Source organism: Mixophyes fleayi, chromosome 2 (assembly GCF_038048845.1).
Source record: "Mixophyes fleayi isolate aMixFle1 chromosome 2, aMixFle1.hap1, whole genome shotgun sequence".
NCBI lineage: Eukaryota > Metazoa > Chordata > Amphibia > Anura > Limnodynastidae > Mixophyes > Mixophyes fleayi.
In genome coordinates this window covers 91,403,562-91,421,319 of record NC_134403.1, presented here as the reverse complement: position 1 = coordinate 91,421,319, position 17,758 = coordinate 91,403,562, and the positions used below count along the sequence as shown (strand labels likewise).

The window sequence follows — 17,758 nt, the reverse complement described above, 5'->3', positions numbered from 1 at the left end:
CAACATATTCAAAGGTACTTTACAATGCAGTGGAGCTTTATGGTCAAAAAAATCCTCTGTTAATTCCCAAAGAGCATCTCTATCCCCAAACTAACTGTACACTAGCATCTATACCAGGAACGGGCAACAGGTGGCCATAGTGCCGCATGTGGCCCTCCGAGCCTTCACTGATGGCCCCCAGCTCCTTCCTCATCTATTGTCAGATTTGTTTGTCATAGCTTGTAACACTTGTTTAAAATGCCTGCCGATATTTTATTACAAGCAGGCGTCTCTTTTAAATGTATTATTTTAACTTATTACTGAGATTGAGGGTAATGTGTGGCCCTTTTTGAAGTTTAGAGGAACCTCACTGTGCACCCCCTGAAGTTTTTCAGGTTGCCAATCACTGATCTACACCATACTATCACACGCCGGGTGTGCGGGCAGCACACCCGACACCCGGCAGACTTACCTGGCTCCAGCGCTCCGCTCCGTCCTGGGCGCCGCCATCTTGGATTCGGGTCTGCGCATGCGCAGACCTGACAGCTTCTTTAAAACCTCTATTTTCCTCTCATTGGTGGATTCTAATGGCGCTTAGTTTAAAAGGCACTTCCTCCTTACCTACAGTGCCTGTTCTTTGAGTCACCTCCTGGTGATAGAAGTGGCTTCCTGTTAGCTTCCAGCTATTCTCTTCCATCCCAGTCTGCAGAGCTGACGGTCATCTCTGGACATCGTCTCTACATTTGACTACAGAGCTGACGCTCATTCTACTGAACTTTTTACCACATAGTGGTCTGCAGAGCTAACGCTCATTCTACTGGACTCTCCGCCACATAGTGGTCTGCAGAGCTAACGCTTATCTCCGGACATCGTCCCTACGTTTGTCTACAGAGCTGACGCTTATTCTACTGAACCTTTTACCACATAGTGGTCTGCAGAGTTAACGCTCATTCTACTGAACTTTTTACCACATAGTGGTCTGCAGAGCTAACGCTCATTCTACTGAACTTTTTACCACATAGTGGTCTGCAGAGCTAACGCTCATTCTACTGAACTTTTTACCACATAGTGGTCTGCAGAGCTAACGCTCATCTCCGGACATCGTCCCTACGTTTGTCTACAGAGCTGACGCTCATTCTACTGAACCTTTTACCACATAGTGGTCTGCAGAGCTAACGCTCATTCTACTGAACTTTTTACCACATAGTGGTCTGCAGAGCTAACGCTCATTCTACTGGACTCTCCGCCACATAGTGGTCTGCAGAGCTGACGCTCATCTCCGGACATCGTCCCTACGTTTGTCTATAGAGCTAATGCTCATTCTACTGAACCTTTTACCACATAGTGGTCTGCAGAGCTAACGCTCATTCTACTGGACTTTCCGCCACATAGTGGGCTGCAGAGCTGACGCTCATCTACGGACATCGTCCCTACGTTTGTCTACAGAGCTGACGCTCATTCTACTGAATTTAATACCACATAGTGGTCTGCAGAGTTACACCGAACTGCATCATCTTCTTTGCCTTTACTTATTATATTTACCACTCTTACTACGGTACATCTGCCGAGTCTCTTCGTAAGAACCGTGACACATACTTACCGACTTTCTTCAGCTCTCTTCCGGGAGCCAGCCAGTGGAGGTGGGTGTGAGGGGGGCGGGTTGGCCAAAATCGCGTCATTTCGGCCCCCCGGGAATCGCGGCATTTGGGATCTAATTCTGCCCACTGGGGCACTTCCTAGTGAAGTGGGCAGAATTCGGGAGATTGCCACACTCGCCCGGGAGACTCTCGCAAAATGTGGGAGTCTCCCAGACATTCCTGGAGAGTTGGCAAGTATGATCTACACAGTACATTATCACTGAAGGGGTTCTGTTATCATATAAAGCACAAGCCAACAGAGCTGTAATTATGCTGTAATTCTACAAGGTTTATATATTTTGATATTACAGGCTAGTTGGTGTTGATTTGTCACCTGTTCAGGCCCTTGAGTTTGGGATCCTACCCTACAGAATGGAAAAGGTGTGACCTCACTCATCTGCAGCTGGTTATAGGGCCCAGTGAGGAGCGGTGTGTTCTGCAAGAGGCAGGTAAGCTAGGACTAACTGGAGACAGACAGGTCAGCCCCCGAAGTGTGGAATGTGCCAGAGGATCAGCCAAGAACTTAGTAGAGGGCCCAGTGTGACGCTATGGTTTGTCCTGTCAAGCTGCAGAGAGGTCTGAGACAGAGGACCAGGGGAAGATGGAAAAGAGACTCACTAGTGACTCACTAGAAAGGGGCACCTCAGAGACACAAGGACTGTGTCATTAGTGTGTACAGTAACTAGAGGAGTGGTAAGACGCCTAGCTGCCTATTGGTTACAGAGGGGTCAGGTAATGGCGTAGTGGGCTAAGTGTTTATTATTTTCATTAAGACTGTGATATTTTGCTGTAAAGCTGCTGATGAAGCTAATTTAAAAAATCTAGTTGGGGATTTTCTTGTACATTAAAACACTAGGCACTAACCAAAAAAGCTCTGAATTAATTGCTCTCACTATAAAATATATAATCTATCTATCTATCTATCTATATATATATATATATATATATATATATATATATATATATATCTATCTATCTGATAAGTACTATATATTCCTAAAATCTTCTCCAGACTTAATTTTATCTACTGTAGATGGCGACCCTTCAATTTTAGCGCATGTCATCTTGTTCTCATACTTTTCCTCCTGTGTAGAATACTTTGCTCCTGTACCTTGTTATAACCCTTGACATATATTTGAAAGCATAGTGGTGGGCAACAGGCGGCCCACTGAGCCTTCACCTGGCCCTGAGTCTGCTGGGGTCCACAGGTGAGGAGAGCAGCTCGTCATGGGACCTCATCTGCACAGAGCAGGGAGGTCATGCAGTACAGCCAATCAGAGGAGGAAGGGGAGGAGTTAGTGCAGCACATTCTGGACTACATTCTATCCCTTATTCAGCTGCGGCTACGCTGTGCAGGTAAGTATGGGGAGGTGGAAAGAGTTCCCCCCTCTCAGATCTAAGTAGCATGGGAACATGTGGGGAAGTTTCAGACTACATGCAGGGACATTGTGTGACAAGTGGGGGTCTTTCAAGTATTCAATGATATTTTGGAGCAAGTGGCAGATCTGTGTGGCATGTGCGGGAATTTTTGAACATGTGGGTAAAATATGGGATGAGTGATGTGGGTGCCAAAGTTGTTTTGAAATGGAAGAGGCTGGAGGGCCGCACATGTGGCCCTTTAAGTATATCGTGTTGCCCGTCATTGTTCGATCATATCCCCCAATCTATACATATTGAGGTCCTTTCAGGTAAGTTTTGTATTGTAGACCATACCAGCCCTTCTTTAAAATATATAGAAATCTATATATATCCTGTGGCTGTTTACGAAGTTTCACTTATCCATAATATAACATCTTTTTCTGCAAAGCTTCAGAAGAAATATTGAAATGATTGTCCTGTTGATCATGTTTTATTCATTCCCCCTCGTGATTGCATGCTGTTATAAACATGTGTGGGTGTGCTTGGGGACACTCGGATGATTAACAGTCAAACATTAAAGGTGACCTTTTGCGTATGTACAAATATATGTCTGCACACTTGTGCTACCTCATTGTTAATTTGAGTTACACACATCCTAAGGCTGGGTACACACTACAGGATTTTCCACCCAATGTGTTTTAAAATATTTACCCTCAGATCTGTGCTCTTCAACTATCAAAACTATCGGCTGAAAAGTTCATGACACTGTAAAGTCTATGGAGATCCTGCTCGTGAGTGTATACACACTGCAGGATTGGAACGAGATTTATAGTTCTGCTACAACAACTGAAACAACGATCGGTATTAATGCACCGACTGTTAATAATACCCTGAATCGCTATCACTACCAGGGCCGCCTTCAGAAAAAATCGGGCCCAGTACGGGCCCCCGTGCCACGCGGGGGCCCCCCCCCATGAGCAACACATACTTACCTGGGGCCCGCCGCTGGTCTCCGTGACTCTGTCTTCAGCCTGGCTGTCACCGTGATCTTGTGATCTGTCACAGGCAGAGCACATGATCGCAGGGGGAATGAATCCTCCACCCCTGCGATCGGATCCTGGTGCCTGGCTGTCACCGTGACAGCCAGGCTGAAGACAGAATAGCGGAGACCAGCGGCGGGCCCCAGGTAAGTCTGTGCTAAGCTGTTGTACCGGGCCCCCTGGTGAGCCCGGGCCCGGTACAACAGTACCCCCCGTACCCCCCTGATGGCGGCCCTGAGCACTACCCTCATAAAATAGACTCACAACCTCATTTATACAAGTAATATATTTAACAATTATTAAACATATTCAGATTCAAATTACATTAACACTGTCAAGTTGTGGCCACTGGCTATTCGGAGGTTTTGGGCTTGGAAACAGCTCTGTGCCTGTTAACATATCTCAGTGTTAGAAATTATGCAAACAGAGACATTTATGCAAATTGGTAGTGGTGTCGCTCATAGCACCCAATCAGATGTTGCTATAGGCAACACCACTTTTTTGTTGTATGCCAATTTCATAGATGTCCCCAATCGTGTGTTGTGGTATAACCGTATCTATACTAGTATGTTGTCCAATTTCTGTTAGTGTCCCAGGGAGGAGATTAGGTGTGCATAGTTCAGTTTCAGCTTGATACTTGCCAATGTCAGAATCATTAGCACACACTCTAATAAATAGAAGAAGTATCTCAATAAAGGAGCCAGGATAATGTCTTGTACACCCCCAGAAAAAGCTGCCCTTTGGATTAATAAGTGATCGGACTCGGATGTCTGAGAAAATGACAGTTCTTTATTTCTTTTTAGCTTTGTTCCTTTTCTCCTCCTTTAATTTCTTCTTTGATACAGTTGGTGTTTTAGACTTGGAGTAAAGGTGGTATCCAATCAACCCCAAGAGTGTAGGCACTAACACAATGGAGAGCATGGGAAGCACGTCATTTATAAGAGTCTGCCACTGGGTGGGCTTAGACAGCGATATTACTTCAGTCTCAAATTGTAGCACAGCGTCACCTACAGGTGGGAGAAGGAAAACACAAATAGTCTAATATAACAATATCTATGATATAAGTAGAAGTATAGGAGTAAAATATTTCCTGAAATTAAAAGCTTACTAACTTACGGTTATATAATGCACAAGTGATGTTAATATACGTATAAACTCCTTTAAGTAATATATGTATAAACAGAGTTTTGGGGGTAAATGTATCATACCCCAGTTTCTTCAACTTGCGGGAATTCGGAGAGATGACAGCTAAAATTTAAAGCGGCGCTGCCTTGTAAAGGGAAACTTGCCTATATTAAAGGGAAACTTGCCTTTACAAGACAGCGCCGCTTTAAATTTTAGCTGTCATCTCGCCGAACTCCCGCGAGTTGAAGAAACCGGGGTATGATACATTTACCCCCTGATGTCATCTCTTCCGTGTTCATTAGGAAAACATGTATAAGGAGGAGTGCACTCCCTACTGCTAGTTATTTCTGATATTAGAAGTCACTTCAGTCATGCAATATCATTGCTGCTGGCATAAGTGATAATCAATGTGTATGTCATGATTAAACAATTTACATATGTGATGTGTATATGACGTGCATGTGATCAGGAAAATGTAGTGTGTGCATTGTACGCCATACGTGACTTATTAATGTAAAGTATTTTAAAGTTATTAACATGTATTCGTTATACAGGAATTACTCGGTTTGTGATACATGATTAATGCTCTGATTTGCATGTGAAATGTGTGTGTGGTGGAGATTACTGGGGGTATAGTTGGAGCTCCCCAGCTCATACTGTCCACAGGTGCTCAGTCACCTTTAGCTACTCCACTGTTACAAAACACAGTCCTATAAGATTTAGTGTTACTTTTTATTTAGAACTAAAAGTTATTTTTTTTCAAAATAGTTTTTCAGAGCCCCATTTTCTTTGGTCAACGGTTAAAAACGGGATACAGAAAAAATGACAGTCTCATATCATGGCTTTTTTTAGGGCTCATTCACATCACGCCTTATGTGGTTTGCACTGGTTGGTCTTATTGCTTGGGGACGATGGTATCATTCAACATTCCTGATGAGTTGGACTTAACGGCAGATACATAAACTTTCACTCCACCTATGCTATTCATATCTTTGTAACCTTTGCATTCTAGCTGGACAAATATTCAATATGATGTAGCACTTACCCTTATGTATCAAACCATTGTCTCATAGATTGTAAGCTTGCGAGCAGGGCCCTCTTACCTCTACGTATGTATGTATTACCCAGTATTGTTTTATTACTGTTTGTTCCCAATTGTAAAGCGCTACGGAATCTGCTGGCGCTATATAAATGATGATGATTATTGCCTGGGATCACCCAAAACTATGTTTTCAATATATTCCTTGTGTCTGCATTTAGATTAGAATTCTCGTGTATGACCCTTGGCCTTGTTATTGGACTTTGATTCTTTGCCTGTTGCCCTGACCTTTGCTTTGTTTCTGGACCCTCCTCGTTTGCTGCCAGCCCTGACATCTTGCCTGTTTCTGACCATGGTACCTGCTTCAGACCTAGACCTCGGCCTGTTTCCTGAACGCGCTTGATTCACTATTCCCCGCTACTCTGCGCTACAGTACGTTCATAAGCCTGTACTACTCTGAGTTTAAGACCTGGAGGCATCCGAGTACCTGTGAGCAGAACGAGCTCTACGGGAAAGGCGGCTGCTATAGGTGAAGACCTCTCCATCTTGTTCTACAGGTTTCTGATAAGACCGCTAGCCGTAACATACAGTGGCATATCGGGCAATGATATGCTGCTGGCATGATATTGCCTGAGGTAACTTTAGAGTACCCATTGGCTATCCTACATTTCATATATAATGTATTGAGTGCTTAAATGTAATCTAATACCACTATATAGTCGTTCATCTTGGATATAACACTACAATATATATGCGATAATGAACTCCTTATTGTAAATAATATGGATATAAGAAGTCACCAACTGCTGTGGCCATATGAAAGCACACGGCTGTAGGCTGCATATAGGTCACAGAAACATGATGTGACTTCTAATATCCATAATAATTTACAGTAAGGGGTCCATTATTCCTTGTCATACACAAGTTTACCCTATGAACACTGAAGTGATGACATCAGAACTCACCAATTCTAAGAAATGACATTTGAACACACTATGAAGACGAAAAACTGATAAAATATAAAACAAATATTTTGTAAATGGTGCAAACTGCTGTATTATTAATGTGTGCTCGATCAAATCACTAGTGTGATAGAAGATAAACAGAAAGATATGGATTATTATTTAAAGGGTCCTGTTCTCCTTCAGACATTTCCCCACTGTAATGTAGATGTCACCTCCCTTCTCCCAAATAGTAATTGAAGTCAGCTGAGGATCCTTCCACTGTGACCATCATCATTTCCTTAAAAGATATCCTCTGTTTATAAAGCACCAACATACTGCACAGAGCTGTCCAATCAGAAGTTATATTCAGGTGCATAACTCATCATTTCTTCCTAATCATCACAGCAACCAGTGCTTATCATTGGCTATCCTTGGCTTCAGGGAGAGCACACTGAGACGTCCACATGACTATGCTTAAAACATTTTGTTTCCCTAATTGTGACTTGCATAGTGGACTATATATACTAATCATACATTTTAAGTGATCACTCTGTGCAGACAGTGAGTAAACTGGGGGCTGTATCTGTAACCTCTTTGTCTGCTGTCTGTTATATGTTTGGTCTTTTTGTCCTTTTCAAACCTCACTATGATAATATTGATGTCAATGCTCTTCTTCAATGATGTCACCTATAGCCCTAGTCATTAGATCCCCCACCCAAATTATTGTATTCTTAGAGGTTTATCACACCTCAATAAGATTGACAAAAAGAACACAGGGAGAGGACAAATAGTTTATATGGAAGAAAAGACAATGAATGTCACTAGTCCTGAATGGTGAGCTCTGCAAGCAATCTAACTAGCACCATCACAGAAACTAGATATAACTAGAAGATTTTTACTGCTTCCATTAGACAAACAGGACAAAAAACAGATTTACCCATTTAAATTCCAATCCAAATTGCATCATGTAGGGAAAATGCAGCATTTACACAAGTAAGATTAGGCTGACACTTAATTTAACCTCGTTCATGTAGCGCAGCAGATGTGCAGCACAAAAGGCCTTGAATTTGCATGGGTGTGTCTACATGGCCCACCAATGAAAGATCACCCCTACTCTCTGCTCCTGTGAGATAGTTCTGCTCCTAGAAGTGCATCATGGGGGTAAATGTATTAAAGTCCGTTTTTTTTCAACTCGCCGACAGCTAAAATTTAAAGCGGCGCTGGCTTGTAAAGACAAACTGCCCTTACAAGCCAGCGCAGCTTTAAATTTTAGCTGTCAACTCGCCGATTCCTGGCGAGTTGAAAAAAACGGACTTTAATACATTTACCCCATGATGTGCTAAAAGGTGGAAGAAGGTGTAAACGTCACATGAAAAGTCCAAACTCCTACCAGTTTAAAACCATCTCTTTCATTAAAAAAAAGTTTTTCTCCTAAAATACTGCTTGGTTTAGCCTTATTTATGGTTTAAATTTATAAGGAAAAGCGTGTCTAAATATGTACTTCTCCGCCGTCATGCAATTGACAGGCACAGAATGGATCCCATTAAAAGTATAGGGCAATATCCAATGTAGACTAGCTCAGAGCTGGCAGAAAAATCCAGTCATTTTACGGGGTAGAAATGGCTGTGTTTCCCTCCGCACAGCAAGGAACGCCACTAAAAATGTGCCCTCTCTACCCCTTTATCTAATTTCAGTGATGTCTGTGCAAAATAAAGTTTAGATGCACCGCTCCGTCTAATCCTTACTTTAGCAAGGAACGCCATCGCTCCGCCAAGCTCCCCTCCTCGGCCAGTGAAAACTTCCGCTCCTACAGGATTTCTGCCAATGTGTTCTACTGACCTATGCAAATGTTGGCACATCTACACAAGGACCGCAGCACCATATAAGAAAATTCTGATCTTCATAAAGGTCCATTGTCGGTATGTTACTACTACAGTAAATGTTTGTCAAGAATATGCCAGATTTCACCTGTTTATATTATGACTTATTATTATTGTGCACTTGTATTGTTTTATTTTGCACAGATTCCCACCACTTGTCCTTCTTATCAGAGGACTGGTTGCATTTTCCCCTGTTTTGTGACTGCCTTAAAGGTTTAGGTCACTACACCCCAAAACTGTAGTTCCTAAATATAACATAACTGTAGGTATTATTGTAGTTATTTACAGTTACATATTAAAGGGGGGTATCCAATTGTGCGCGACGTGTCACCGAACTTCACGACTGCGCATAACTCCAGGTACTACGGTACCTCAACATTGCAGATTTCTCCTGAAACCTCTATGGGGTGCGAGCAGAATCTGTGAAGTTACATCGCAGCGGAGCCTTCACAACTGGTCCGGAGGCACTCTGCAGCTAATTAAATCCCCCTAAGGGTCCGCATTTGTCCATGAGAGATATTGGGTGGTGAGGTCCTAGGATCTATGCATATTATAATATGCTGGCTGGTGGGCGATATACAGAAAATGTATTGTTCCAGCATCTGGTGCATGATAGAATCCTCTACTCTGGTAATACTAAATAAAATGAGAAAGTATTAGAATGGATCATGACTTACCTGGTATAGAAGGCGGGAATCCTCTTTTTCCGTATGCCAGATGAGGGGGGATAATCACTTTGCGCTTCTCTCTGATGATAAAATAATCACAGGATTATCAAGGTGACACATAAAAGTAACAGCTTGAGAGACACAGCATGAGAGGCTCTGTCCTACTGTGATATTGATCTAAAACGAGCACAATTATAACCCTAGTACTGAAGAAAAACGTATCCCGCTGTAATCCGCAGATTAGGAAGGCGCAGCGTGTTGTTGGGGGTGTCAGATGCATGTTGCCCTCGGTGCAGACAGTGGGCGGTTGTACAGTATGTGTCACCCTGTGAATGTCTGATCATTTGTCTTATCCAATTGTTATCCACAAAGACTAGCAACATTTCAGTTATGTACCATTATCAGAGAGTAGGTTATTATTTCTACAGGAATAGCTAAACATATCTTGGCAACATTAAGTAAATACTCCACAATGGAATTAAACTGAAACTTAAAATACTGCTAAACCTAAAAAACAGGTTACCCTATATTAAGGAGTTATGTATCAATTAATAACCACCACTGTATATGTGACAGGTTTGATCAGCACTGAATATGTTTGAAATTACATTGGGGAAAATATATTTGAAAGTGCAGAGCAGACTTCCTGTGTGCAATCCAACTGAAGGACTGTAGTCAGCCTCTTTGCAGAAAGTGGATGATAGCATAGAACAGGCTAGGCTAACCTGTGGCACTCCAGGGGGCATATTCAATTGGCGTTACTGCCTAAAGTAACGCGGCGCGCGCAAATATTGCGCGTAAATACCGTTATTAGCCGCGAGGTGAAATCCGGCTTAGTATTACCGTAATAACGGTAATACTTTTCCCGTGGCGGAAACCGGCAACAATTGAATATGCCCCCAGGTGTTGTGAAACTACAAGTCCCATCATACCCTTCCAGCAATAAGCTGCTGTATATTGACAAAGCATGCTGGGGCTTGTAGTTTCACAACATCTGGAGTGCCACAGGTTAGCCAAGCCTGGTATAGAACAATAGCTTGAACCCAGCTGCAAGAAAAATGTAGATATAATGTCAAATATCTAATGTTCTGTCAAGGTATGGGAACTTTAATATATACAGTTGCGAATGTGAGCAAGAGGGTAACGTATGCATTTGTATGTATGGTTGCTTTTGCACAAGATGAAGTAGCTGGTGAGGTAATAAGTAAACCCATGACTTGTAATCTTTCTCATTGATCTAGAGGATTAAACAAGAAACATTTTTAGTTCCTTGTTTAATCCTCAGATATCACGCCCAGAATTTTTGGACCATTTCCAAGACCTAAACCAGTAAATAGTCACAGCAAGTATTGTGAATGTAAGGCATTCAAATTGACACGTTGCATAAAATAGTAGACACTAAGGGGTATATATACTAAACTGCAGGTGTGAAAAAGTGGATATATTGCCTATAGCAACCAATCAGATTCTAGTTGTTATTTTGTAGAATGTACTAAACGATAACTAGAATCTGATTGGTCGCCATAGGCAACATCTCCACTTTTTCAAACCTGCAGTTTAGTAACTATACCTCTAAAGCTCATTTATAAAGTTGTAAAAAGCAGTCACGTAGCACAAATTACATTTAATGATGCCATTCATGAATTTTTATACTGCTGCACTTGTTTTTACATGAAGTGCATGGATCTGCGCATCCAGATGGTGGCGCCTGTGTGTAATGACAAAGTTTACATCCAAGGATGGGAGGAGCTTGGCAGATCAGGGTGTGTCTAGCTAAGACTGTGCTAGGTGCACTTTCAATAAGGGGAACCTTTTTCAAATTCCAGGAGCGTGATACATAGGACAACGCATTTGTAAGTATATTTTGACCAATGTAATAAAATCATTAATATGTACAATACTGGTACTGGTAAGTAGTGAAGACTGATTATTTATTTATGGATAACATGTCAGCTTTGTGTAAAAGTACTTTACATAATGCAGGAGATAGTAGCACATGCGGTATGTAAATCATACTTACCAACCTTTTTAAAGTTCTTTCCGGGAGATCCCAGGCAGGGGGTCGTGGTTGGAGGGCGAGAGGGGTGGGGCGCGGTGATTTGCGTAATTTTGGCCCCGTCCCCGCGACAGAAATGCCATTTTGTCGCGGGGGCGGGGCCAAAATTACACGATTCACCGCAAATCGCGTCATTTTGTCAGCAAGAGGCTGTTTGCGGGATATTTGCCTGAATGGATCTACCCGAATTTCGGGAGTCTCCCGGACATTCCGGGAGAGTTGGCAGGTATGATGTAAATAACCTGACTTCGCTTCCAAGTATTATTCTTCTCCCTCCTGAGTAGCTTCCTGCTCTGTCACAGCTACCCTGCCTAGCCAGCCATGTAAGTTAGAGGAACTGTGTGGAGTAAACCTCCCAGGGGAGAGCATAACAAGACCTGGCTCAGTGCATCAGCTCATATACGTACAGCAAACACTACTGATTGGTTTTGGGGGCATAGAGGTATTGTACCAGAATAGCACATAGGGCATTATGTCTTTTATTATATAAATACACATACACTGACTATCCTCAATATATCTGACTGAAACAGTCATTGAGTTTCTGTAGGACCTCCGCATGCACCAGGCGGACAGAAAGATCCAGCTACACACATATATGCAAGCGCTATGGAACTTGCTAGCGCTATATAAATAAATGATGATGATGATATGCCAAATTGATTTATTTTAAAGCATATCAAACATTTTAAAAAGAGCAAATAAAGACACACCCGGATCTATATATGTAAAGAGTCTAATGGAAGTGCTAACCTGCCGCTATTTGAGCTGTATAATAGTACCACATATAGAATGTCTTGGTATGTTTTCACACTAACGTTCTTATTAACATAGGATTTGGATATAGACTGAAATAACCACTTCCATTTTTAATTATCTAAAAAACAGCCTTATAATGATGCCCACTTCCATACAAAGGCCTTGTTTACAGTTATGAGTAAACTTGGCTAGAAGGTGCCAGTTTTCACCTTGGCAAAAACATATTCACTGCAGATGGGGCAAACTTATAATATGCAGACAGACTTAGAGTTAGGAGTGGGCGTGTCCTATCTAAACTCTAAATCAGTGTTCACATAAAGCTGCCCGTATTAGTCTGCTACATACAGGAGTCAGTAATTTCCCTGCATACATGCATAAAAAAAAATAATAATTTGCCTTTGCACTCCTTGCATGGAAACATGGTTCTTCCTGGGGCAGATTTACACTCTTTAGCTGGATTTGCTCCTAACTCTTAATGAGGCACAAAGGTAACTTTCTCCTCTCGTCAGTTATACCCAGGATAAAATATATGTCTGCTGTAGTCATGCTTTTGGATATTTCCATCACACTAGTGTAATGTTATTACAGTAAAATCCCCAAATGAACATACAGATATCAGTGTCAGGACTAAGCGTAATACTGAATGATTACATTTTATCAAGAGAGAATGCAGCTCCTGATTTCAGACCCTTGCAGTTTGACTAATTCCACAAGAGACCATCATAATTCAATTTACTGTCACTTGGTCCAGCTCTCGGTGGTTTATCCTGGCATGGAAACGTGTACTGTCCTGTAGAAGTTATTCAGTACTAGCAATGCAATAATGACCTTTTGAGTACTGCAAGGTCTGTCCGAGTGAATCAGCCATTTGCTGTGAACACAGTGTGAACACTGGAGTGGGCATCTGAGATTATATACAGGTACGCCTTGTCCATATAAAATGTCATTTATTAGGACTCTGTGAGAGCTGGGTGTAGAAGTTATGGCGGGAGGAAGAGACGGTCAGAGGGTGACACTATGAAATTAGTGTCTCAGGCATCAAAATGAATACTATACACCATACAATAAGAAACTTGCTATGCCTGGATACAATGCATGCATTGCCTGTGCTAAGATAATTAAAATCTAATTCAGATGTGCCAACCATGTGGTTAAATATACTGTAGTAGTCTATTCATGCAGAACTTTGAAAGGCATGAAGTGTAACCAAAAGCGTGAAGTCATATTTACAAGGCTGTTAAAGGGTGGATGTGTTTCACACAGTGAGTAAATGGTGAGAACTTAGTAATACTATAGTGAAGCGACACGAAAAAGGTGCTGCTTTACATTTGCCCCCCTTTGAAATCATATGGAGGTCCCCATATCGTTCTCTTATAGCATCCCTTCTTCCTGAATGTGATAATCACAATCAATGATTATGACTAGGAAGTATTTCAGAGAGGGGGGTGTTGCCCTCTGTGTGCAAGTGATGCTATACTTGTCATTAGCCAGCTACCTGCAGCGTAACAGTCTGCAGCCAAGGATAGCAAATAAAAAGCAACATCGGCTGAATGTCTCCCTCTTTGAAATTCATCAAGGCTAAAAACAGTGATCAGGCAAATTGAGGTCAGGAGGGAGGAACTGTATTGGGGGTCCCAGAGTACTGCTAGATCATGCAGGATGGAGGGTACAATTGGGTGTGTAAGAATGTGGTGTACTGAAACATTAAGGGGCACATTTATCAATGTTCGTCAAAAATGAAAAATAGTTATCAATCAATGTCAGAGCGGTGAATGACAGGGAGGGATCATGTGATCCCTCCACACATGCGCTGTCCAGCTCTGCTCTTCGGAGCAGAGCTGACAGCACTGAAATCTGACAATTTTGATAATGTACGCCAGCTTCAGTTGGCGTACATTATCAAGACAAGTTACCGGAAAAACTTATTTTCGGAACTTGTTAGATTGTGGTAGGGAGCAGTCACCATACTGTAGAATGGTGACTGCTCCCAAAAATGAAAAGGAATGCAAAGCAGCAGATATCCACGATATCGGCTGCGATGCACCCTTCTTAAATATGCGGGACACACAGAGGGACATGTATTTTACGGTAAGTGCACTATCACAATTTGTTAAATATGCCCCTAAATAACACAGCTGTAGAGTAGAATTATGAAACGTGTAAAGAAAGCTACAAGATAGGCACACTTTATAAAATGTATAACGTGAATACTCTTCAGTGGGGCTTCAATATCACCAGCTTTCTTTCTATATTACACACTTTTTGAAAATGACCCTATCATAGGGTGGGCAGTACGGTGGCTAAGTGGTTAGCACTTCACAATACTGAGGTCATAAGCTCAATTCCCAACCATGGTCTTCTGTGTGGAGTTTGTATGGGTTTCCTCCGGGTGCTCCAGTTTCCTCCCACACTCCAAAAACATACTTGTAGATTAACTGGCTGCTATCAAAATTGGTGTGTGTGTGTGTGTGTGTGTGTGTATGTATGTATGTATGTTAGAGAACTTAGACTATAAGCTCCATTGGGGCAGGGACTGATGAGAGCGAGTTCTGCGCTGCGGAATTAGTGGAGCTATATAAATAGCTGGCGATAATGATGAAGGGGAAAGATAATCAATATCCAGTCTATACGTCATTTGCATTCTCTGTAACATCATTTTGCTACATTTTTCTCTGCAACTGGTTTACAAAGGGTTAAAATGTTGTAAATCTCTTAACACCTGTCCTTTATTTCCTCCTTCACTAAGTATGTCCATCCAGGTCAGACTGTCTGTAAATATCTTACATGCTGAAATATGAACAAACAAACAAGGTGACCATGAAGCAGCATTAACGCACACATTTTCTTCCCTGTACTTTACAATTCTATGCATAGGATTGCTCTATAATAAGCCAATCTGAGGCCATTTTTTAATCTTTTTTGGAGGAGGGGGTGGATAAATGTATACATTATAAAAATAACCTAAAATTTGTTTGCAAAATGCTAATGGTAAACCTGACAATATAGGTCTTTTATAGTGCTGCAGTGCTCAGAAATTTGTGATATTATCTTTTCTGGATTATAGGACAAGGCTAAAGAAAGGTAGATGTAAGAGCTGACCTCCAGCTCAGTAAGACACAATGCTATGCTTCCCAACAGAACAATACACAGCAGGAGGAATGGGCGGAGGAATAAGCATTTTCTAAAATTATTGTTCTCTCTTAGACAATGGGCAAAACGGTGCTGATATGGGACAAGAAGTTCAAATACTGAAGCATATCATGTCAGTCATTTTCATTCAAGGTGCAGTGACCTAAACAGTCACTTCCCAGTGTATGGCCACATACATATGCTGGATGCAAATTGTATAACTGAGACCGCTGATCTCACACTATATATATATATATAATACTATATATATTTATTATAGTGTGTAAATGCTTGGGTATAACCACAAATGGGCAGCACATACAACTAACCAGCAAAACCCACAAAGCACTTATGCATGTGAACACTCACTCATTTGTTCCTGGCCAATGATTCATTATGGACAAAAGGTTAACGAACAAGATAATTGCATTTACTCAAATACAACTGTAATGAACTGTAATGCAAGAAATTGTTCTGTCATCAGCCACTTAGGCCTGAGCAGAGACTGACTGCTGTGCTTATCAGTGGGTTAGCAGGAGCATCTGCGTAGGAATATATCTGCTCCATAATCCCACATTTATCTGAAATATATAGTTTGGATAAGCTCCTGAAACGTACATATATATTGTGAATGTTATTAGCTGCTCTTTTATACAAGACAACTTTTATTCTAGGCTTAGTGGTCCATTAAATGGGGTTATTATTATACAAAAATGAAAACTAGCTATTGTATGTATGTTTGGACTAAATGATTACACTTTAATGTGCATTTCCAAAACCATGGAATCTTATGTGCATATACTTTATAACACTGGCTATGTTTATCTTCCCCTGTTCAGGAATATGTGCTCATTTTCTCTCTTGGGCTTTGCCTGGCAGCATGGGCAACACGGTGGCTTAGTGGTTAGCACTTCTGCCCCACAGCACTGGGGTCGTGAGTTTAATTCCCGACCATGGCCTTATCTATCTGGAGTTTGTATGTTCTCCCCGTGTTTACGTGGGTTTCCTCCAGGTGCTCCGGTTTCCTCCCACACTTCAAAAACATACTAGTAGGTTAATTGGCTGCTATTAAATTGAATTTATACTGTAAGCCCCAATGGGGAAGGGACTGATGTGAGTGAGTTCTCTGTGGAATTAGTGGCACTATATAAACAGATGGTGTTGATGACGAAAATATTATGTCAAAATTATTGGGGGGTCCAGTATTTATTTATTTATAAAGCGCTGCATCTGATTGGTTGCTATGGACTATAGTGCCAATTTGCATAGTTGCCTGCTAACCAGCTTTCATAAATGCCCCCACCGATCCAGTGTGTGTACGCCCATGGTGACGCAACTATAAATTTGTATGCTCTGTGCAAATATTGGCAACTCCAGAGGTATTCTACTCTTACAAAATATAATGATATCATTACTGAGGTAATCTGGATTCTAGTTAAGACAAGTAATGCAATGATAAAGTATGTTAACAGTCTGCTCAATTCTATGAGATATTACCAGGTCCTGTCTCTCTACAGCCCTACGGAATTGGTGGTGCTATATCAATAAATGATGATGATACTGACACTCAATAGCGTTGCCTACTGAGGTCTATGTCAGAGCTATGAGTCATGTTCTGGTCATACAGTACCTCCCCTATCTCTTACAACACATGGTACCTCCACCCAATGAAAGCATGCCCTCTCCTTCCTAAGCCTGACAGTGATTTGTAGCAGGGAAGGATTTTGCAGCAGATTGATGTAGGGTTCAAGTAGTACCCTATGCATTTAAAAAATGCCCACTATCATGGTAGCTTTGATTAGAGAAATAAATACATGTTTACAACATCAGAAAGTCTTTTAATACACTGTCAACCCAAAAATCTTATTTCACATAAAAAAATGTTCTTGACCTTTTTGTGATCATGTGTTTTTGCTGACACAGGAAATCATAACAAAAAGTGGACCATGACAGTGGGCATAAATCACAAATCCCGTGATATTGAGGTTGGTCACATGATAATTAATCAACTTGGATTTATACTTTTAACCACACTGATTATGTGACAGAATGTAGGAAATAGGACCTAAGCTGGCGGATGCACAGATCTGTGAGTAAGGACATTGTGCTTGTAAATCAGAGACAGCGAAGGCCCTTTACAGAA

General features: G+C 41.5%; 1 protein-coding gene across 1 annotated transcript in view; it reads right to left on the bottom strand.

The window, feature by feature from the left end:
* Positions 1 to 4,784: 4,784 nt before the first annotated feature.
* FKBP11 (FKBP prolyl isomerase 11) overlaps positions 4,785 to 17,758 on the bottom strand; it is a 30,318-nt gene continuing 17,344 nt past the window's right edge. Inside the window, 2 exon segments of the mRNA XM_075199638.1 lie at positions 4,785 to 5,022; positions 9,681 to 9,751. Of these exon segments, the coding sequence (XP_075055739.1) occupies positions 4,805 to 5,022; positions 9,681 to 9,751 (289 nt within the window). The 3' untranslated portion in view covers positions 4,785 to 4,804.